This window comes from Thermobia domestica, chromosome 2 (assembly GCF_964235325.1).
Source record: "Thermobia domestica chromosome 2, izTheDome1.hap1.1, whole genome shotgun sequence".
NCBI classification, from domain to species: domain Eukaryota; kingdom Metazoa; phylum Arthropoda; class Insecta; order Zygentoma; family Lepismatidae; genus Thermobia; species Thermobia domestica.
Window position 1 is genome coordinate 333084843 of NC_137455.1, and position 7661 is coordinate 333092503.

At 41.1% G+C, this 7661-nt stretch overlaps 1 protein-coding gene across 1 annotated transcript; it reads right to left on the reverse strand.

Moving 5' to 3' along the window:
- LOC145679529 (uncharacterized) lies at positions 1–681 on the reverse strand. The gene has a single exon (XM_081750107.1). It carries the CDS (start codon positions 679–681, stop codon positions 1–3), a length of 681 nt encoding a protein of 226 aa, XP_081606233.1.
- Positions 682–7661: the final 6980 nt, after the last annotated feature.

Sequence of the window (7661 nt, forward strand, 5' to 3'; positions counted from 1 at the left end):
TCACCTTTTCAGATGAGAGAGCTTGGACGAAGTAAAATCCTTACCGGGATAGAAAGCAATGACTCTTCCACAAGGAAATGAGCTAATGTAAGAGCGGCCAGATCGTTGCGGGTCATACGAAAGCGGAGTGAGAGGGAGGGAGTTCGGAATTGCTTCAATTTGAACTAGCGTGGTGTACACTTCCTCAAAGCCCAACACCACCTCTCCCACGATACGCTTGAAATGGTGCTTTATTCTACGTATATCTACTTCCCAATTCCTACCAAAATGAAGTGCAGATGGGGGGTTTAAATGCCACGATATTCCCTGTTTGCTGAGGTAAGCAGCAGTTTCTTGATTTTTGCCCGTGTGAACACTCACTCCTAGCAACTCCTTAAGCTCTTTGCTGGCTCCTATAAAGTTCCTCTCACAATCACTGTAAATGTCACTAGGTATGCCCCGACGAGTCACAAAACGCTTTAGGCCGGCGAGGAAGGAAGTAGTATTTGCATCTGATACTAATTCTAGTTGTACAACCTTTGTTGGAAAACACACAAAAAGACAGATGCATGCTTTGAACTTCAAACGATTGCGCCCCTGGCTGGCTTTGAGTAGTACCGGCCCTGCGTAATCCACACCCGTGTGAGAAAAGCATCGGCTTGGGTTGACGCGGGAGGAAGGCAGAGATCTCATTACTTGCATCTCTGTTCTTCTCTCAAACCAAAATCTTACACACTTCCGGATTATCTTCCTCACTAGATTTCTTGCACTCAAAATCCAGAAATTTTGTCGTAGCGTTGATAACATTAATTGAGGGCCACCGTGCAAAGTATTTAAATGCTCATGATTGATCAAAAGTTCCGTTAGTTATATTTATTGTGTAACGGTACGAGATGCTTTCTATCCACGGAAATGTCTGCATTTTGTAATCTTCCACACACACGCAAGATACCGTTTTCGTCAATGAACGGAGACAAACATAAAAGATTACTCTTGTTGGGAATTGGCTTTCCATTCACTAAGCACTTAATTTCGCTGCGGAGTTCTCTTTTCTTTACCTCCTTTACCGAGCACAAAATACTCTCTTCCATTTTTTTTAAAGATATAAGTGCCCCCTGGCGTTTCTGTCCCGGTGTTTCTGCGTCAGTGAAAGCCCTTGTATCTTGCACGTTTACACTGAAGATACTTGCGATTGTTTTTAACAATTTAGCCAGCAACAATGCGGCGCACAATTCCAATCGGCGTAGGGAAACTGTTTTGATGGGAGCAACTTTAGTTTTTGCAGCGGCGAGTCTCACGTCGACACAACCGTTTGAACGTTCTGTTCGTAAGTAGTCGACTGCAGAATAGGCCCGTTCACTAGCATCAGCAAAGCCTATTTGACAGCTGACGGCGTCAGAGGGCACAATGCATCGTTCGGCCTTTACTTCACGGAGCAAAAACAACTCATCACAGTATCCTTGTCAGGTTGCACTTGTTTCAAGGAGGAAGGGATCGTCCAACCGAAGCTTTCCTTCCACAATGATTGTAACATCATCTTGGCCCTGATGGATACTGGGGAGGGAAGGCCAAGAGGATTGAAAGTCTTGGCAATCTCTAACAACACTTCTCGTTTTGTCCACACTGCTGGGGGAGAGGGAGGCACTACGTTGAACCCAAACTCATTGCTAACAAGCGACCACTGTACTCCGAAGGTTTTGACGTTGATATCGCTGTTGAAGTTCAATGGTACGTTGATTTCACGCATGTGGGGAGAAGCAGCTTGGAGCACTTCGGTTCGCTAGACATCCACTTTCGAAGTTCGAAGCCTTCTTCTCCCAAAAGTTGAATTACCTATTGTTGTAACTCAATTGCTTCGCTCACGTTAGTTGCACCTCCGAGGAAGTCATCCATGAAAAAATCTATTCTCGCCGCTTTCGCTGCTAAAGGATACTTCCCCCTTCCTCTTCGACTACCTGGAGCAAGCATCTAGTTGATAAGAAGCTAGCAGATGCAGTACCGTACGTCACTGTTAATAAATGGTAGTCTTCGAGTGGCGCACTTGGAGAATCTCTCCACACAATTCTTTGGAGGTCGACGTCGTCCTTGTGCAATAACACTGCCTGGTATATTTTTGCGATGTCCGCACATAAGGTAACTTCCGTTCAGTATTTAATAGTCTCTTCACCGCGATTTCACGTGATCTTCCTAATAGAGCTGTGTTACCCCTGGAAGGTAGTCTCACCACATAACTTCCGTGCTCGTAATGATGATATGTAACTGCAAAGTGTTCTCCACAACTTCTTTCTTCCTTGGACAGGGGTTTTGTAAGTGGGAGCTCTTCTAACTCCCAAAACTGGCGAAGAGCTTCATCGATCTCGCACGAAGTTCGATGTGAAGTCACTATTAGGTTACCACTCGTCGAACCTATGTTGCCAGATAGCACCTAGCCGAGACTAGTTTCTATTGCGACAGGCGCCCCGGGTGATCCTATACGCTTCCCACTCAACGTAAGTGATGGAAATACGTCTACTCCCAACAGAATGTCAATGGATCACACTGCGTTGAAAGTGGGATCTGCTAATCCTAGGCCCTCTAAATAAGACCAGTTTGTAGCACTAGGACACTTTTGTTTGGGTAAATCAGAGGTAAATTTCTGAACCACTACAGCATAAGTGGTTCCACTGGTCCCTCCGAATGGCTGAAACTCTAAGTCCACCATTGTATTCGCCATACCCACTCCTGCTTCTGTAATCCCGGAAATCACAATAAAGTATTTCTTTTTCTTGAGACCCAGTTTTTGTACACAGTTCTCGGTGGCGAATCTAGATTCACTCGCTCCATCTAACATCGCTCTGAAGGGGTAATACACACCATTATTTCCTCTCTTTCACGATGGCAGTACATAATAACATCTGTGATACACTTGCGTCCGCCGTAACATGGGCCGTGATATTTGATTCACGCACTGATGACTCAGCTCTCTCGTAGTGCAAGAGAGTGTGATGTTTTAGCGCACTTGCGACACGTACTAGACGCGAACGTATCCTTTCTACACGATCTCCGAAGACAATTAAAATACAGTTTTTTCTCTTTCACTAGGTGACACAATCAGACACTTTGAGCTTTGTGAACTCCACACATTTGTCGAGGGGGGGGGGTTGCACTGCATACTTCACATAATGTTTGACCACGTTCACTAGTGGTAACATGAGAGGACGTTTGTCTTTTATCACGATTCTTTACTTGTTCACTACTTGCGGCGACGCACGTTTTCCCACTGGCAGACACTGCGAGCGCGCGAGCTCTGTTATCGAGGAACTCTGCGAGCTGGTCAAGTGATGGCTGTTCACTTGTTTGCAATGAAAGTTCCCATTGTCTACGCGTTTCACTGTCCAATTTATCCGCGATATGATACACCAAGATATGATACCCAGTGTTCGACTGTTTGCTCGAGCACCTTGAGGGATCACGTGCAATCCATTGTGCTATCAATTAACTTACGTAGGGCGGCTGGCGATTCTTGCTGTATTACAGGTTGCATAGCTAAGCGCTTGACTGTCGCGTTCATTATTTCCCACTTATTGTAGTACCGTGCATTTAAAATGTCCCACGCCTCTTTGTAGTTGCTGTCCGTGCTTTCTATCGCTTGAGGGAATTGTGCTGGTTCCCCTTTCAAGGATGTTTTGAGGTATTGCAACTTTTGATCATGTTACAAATTTTTGTTATTGTGTACTGAGGCCACAAACAAATCGTGAAACGATAACCACTCATGGAGGTTTCCCGAAAACACTGGCAACTAAAACTGAGGTAGTCTTATGTCATTAGCAAGTTGCCTTTCAGACAAAGAAGAGGGCTGAGCTCCTTTACTTTACTCCAACTGAAAGTCCATCAATTGAAAACACATTTAAACTATTCTCTCGTCCATTTCCGCTAACTCTTCTGCTTCTTTTTCGAACTCCTCGTCTCCCGCCAGCGCCGAAATATCATCCGGAAGCTTTGAACACTCCTACTGCAGTTCACTGACCTTGATTCATCAAGATGGCGGCCGCTGCGGTAGCGTCCAAATCTGTGATCGCTTTTTCTTCGCGCGTGATTTTTGACTTTAACGTTTTTTTTTTTTCTTTTCTTAATTTTAGCGGCTCCGTCTCTAAAACACTGTACTAAATGTTTGCGAGAAAAACACTCAATCATTACTCTATTATTGTTCACAGCAACAGTTTACATAGGCAGTAGTAATTTGGCGCGGATGGGCCATGCTATATTCGACCAAACAATAGTTTCTTGTTTTCGCATTTAATTAAACATGGTAAGTTACTCAAAAGAATAACAATTTATTTTGCATCTCTAGTTAAAAGTTGTGGACTGTATGGATTTGTATAGACTGCTGGAATTAATAAGTATTAGAATAATGAAAATACAAAACACAAACACTGAATATCACGCACACAAGACTTCTGCACAAGAGAACAACACAACACTGCTAAAAAAAAAAAATGCAGGAAGCAGCCTAACGGTAATTTTGAAAAGAAAGACAAGAGGCTGCCAGAGTAAGGGGCTACAAATAGGAATAATATTTACCTACAGAGACATCTCTACAGCAAAACTGACACTACATAAAACATATTTTTCTCCAAGTTTTGGAAATGCTGACAGTAGCCTGAAACACAAAAACATGAGCCTCCTTTGTTTTTATTCTTACTTCTATGAAACAAGTAGAGGACAGAATGGCCCAAACATATATATAGGGTGTTAATGAACTAGACCGACAAACTGAAACAGGTGATTCCTCACATCAAAATAAGGACAAGCGTTCATATGGACCCGTGGTCAAAAATGCATAGTTTCAGAGCTAGGACTGTCCAAACCGGTGGGAAAATGAACTTTGAGGGCGAATACAGTGAAACCTCCCTTAACGGACACCTCTCAATAACGGACACCTCTATAACACGGACAGATTTTTTGTCCCGGCAAAAATATATGTTCTCTTACGGAACAAAACCTTCTCTTTTACGGACACTCTCAGATACGGACGCGGACAGTCCCTTTTCCTCCCAAACATTTCTATAACCTCTTCATAATGGGCAGGAATTATTCTCAGTTCTGTCATATATTACAGTCGAAACGAAAGTCTTTTCCCCATAAGTGTATCTATAGTGAGTACAAACTGAACGTACGAAATCCTTTTTTTCTGTCGGAAATAAATTGCTTTCTGGCAGAAATCCTAGTAAACCTTCAATAAGCAATAATACTCGTGCAGGGTCATTCGTATAGCCAAGAATTCTATGAGAAAGATCTTCCCTTCCCTAACAAATTTAGTCCTTTTTCCTCTGGGTCTTGCATCTTTCCTGACAATTTCATAGATAAAACAAACATTGTTTGTTTTACATTTTCAACGAGTAATGTTTCCTCTTTTATTTATTTATTTATTTATTTTGGAAAAGTAAGATTTTTTTGTATAAATTGGCGTGTCGAACAGTTGAACAATTACGGAAATATGCCATTAATCGTGGTGACACACAAGTTCTTCAATTGATCAAACAGTTACAAACAAATTCCAAACAGAAAGTAGTATCCCTAAGATTGCAAACAACTATTGCAGACTTTTTCCCCAAAAAGCTTAGTTGGTGAGTTTGTTCTCCACATTTTCAGTATTTAATAATAATATTGCAAGCTCTTATTAACCTATTTTTACTTTTAGTATAGGCGGTACGTGAATTAATTGATTTTTTACAGGGTGATGACATGTACTTCAAAAAATTACCATACACGCATTATCTTTTGCAGTATACGAATATATTAACACATCCCCCAGCAATAATATTATTTAACCAGGGGTGCCCACAAGGGGGGCTATGACGCAAACTGCGTCATTGAAATATTTGGGGGGGGGTTAAAATCTATATAAATATGTTTGATGAGGGGGGGGGGTAAAATTAATCGAAAAGAAGATTTTTTTCATGGAAGAACACCTACGGATAGACAATTGGGGGGTGCGTCATAGACACAAGGGGGGTGGGCACCACTGATTTAACAGAAATGAATTTCTCCTTCATCCTTCCCAGTAATTGAAATACGTACCACATAGAGTATTTTCATATTGAATTTTACGTATTTACGCTAATACATAATGTATTTACTGTATATTACTGCATACAATTACCGTTGTGAAAAATTAAATTTCTATAACCTCTCTGTAACGGACACCTCTCAGTAACGGACAAAAATTTCCGTCCCATTGGTGTCCGTTATTCAAAGGTTTCACTGTATCTCCAAAACTATTACAAACTGAGTTGAGGCAGACTGTTGAGGCCGTTGTTTTTGTCTTAGACTTGTAATCTGCTATATTCAAAAATGCATGATTCTGAATCGTTCAGTGGCAGCGCAAGGGAGTTCATCACAGGAAGTGGGGGGTCGCGGTTATTCTGTTAGAACAGAAAGGTTTGATTCATGACAGATGGAACAACCTCCCACCAAATAACAAAAAGTCGTTGACAGACCGTCAATATTTTGAACAAAATCAAGATGTCGAAGGACTTTTGATGTGTTGTGCGTGGTTGCATAACTGCACTAGGGACTGAATGTAGTTGACAAATAGAAATTAAATAAAATCATTACATGCATGATCCATAATGATGAACCGTAATGATTTTGGAAGAATTGATCCAATAAGGATTTGTGAGAAAATCTGAGTATCTCAAAAAGAAAAAAAAGAACGAAATAAGAACAATAGATACAATATTCTTAATCACAAACTCACTTGGTGGTAGATCTAAAGTGGAACCCCTTGCCATATAGGTCACATTACCACTGAGTTACCATGTACCCCTATGACAGCAAATTAACATGACAGTGTTGCCTCTTAGGCTAAAGGAGGCGGATAATTAAAGAAATATGGAAAAAAATCAAGACGGCGCATGATATCATTCATCCGTAAAGGCCAATGTGAGTGCACCAATAAACAACGAGTTTTCAATTTACTTCCAATTTGTTTTCGCATATCCTGTGATAATCTCATATATTCATACATCAAAGAGGGACAGTGAAGGTGAAGGGGATTATTTCCAGCGTTCCCAGACTCCTGATCCGTTCAATGACACTTTCACCATTGTGGCGGCCTGGCAATATCATGTGTCTTATTTTCTTATTACTACCTCAACCTGAACCACATGACCAGGAAACAATCCAGGTTGGTCATCGCAATGAGCAGGTGTATTTCCAGAAGTATACACGGGTTTCTTCGCAGTTCTGCCATTAATTAGCACATTTTCATTCAATCGACTCATTTCATATTTCTTTAATAATCATCTTCTTCAGCCTAAGAGGCAACACTGTCATATTAATTTGTTTCAAACAAATCCGAGAGGATAACTTATCAACTTTTGCTTTTATGTGTCATCAACTCCCATACGTTGTCAACAATCTGTTGTTAGCTACGTGGGAGGGGGAAGAAGGGTACATGGTAACTCAGTGGTAGTGTGACCTATATGGCAAGGGTTCTCACTTTACATCTTCCACCAAGTAAGTTTGTAATTATGGTTCTTATTTTAGTTTTTTTTTCAGAGATACTCAGATTTTCTCGCAAATTCTCATTGGATCAATTCTTCCAAAATCATTACGTATTATTAATGTTGGTCTCTAACACACAGGTCATGATTGTGGGTCATGCATGTAATGATTTTATTTAATTTCTATTTATCCAC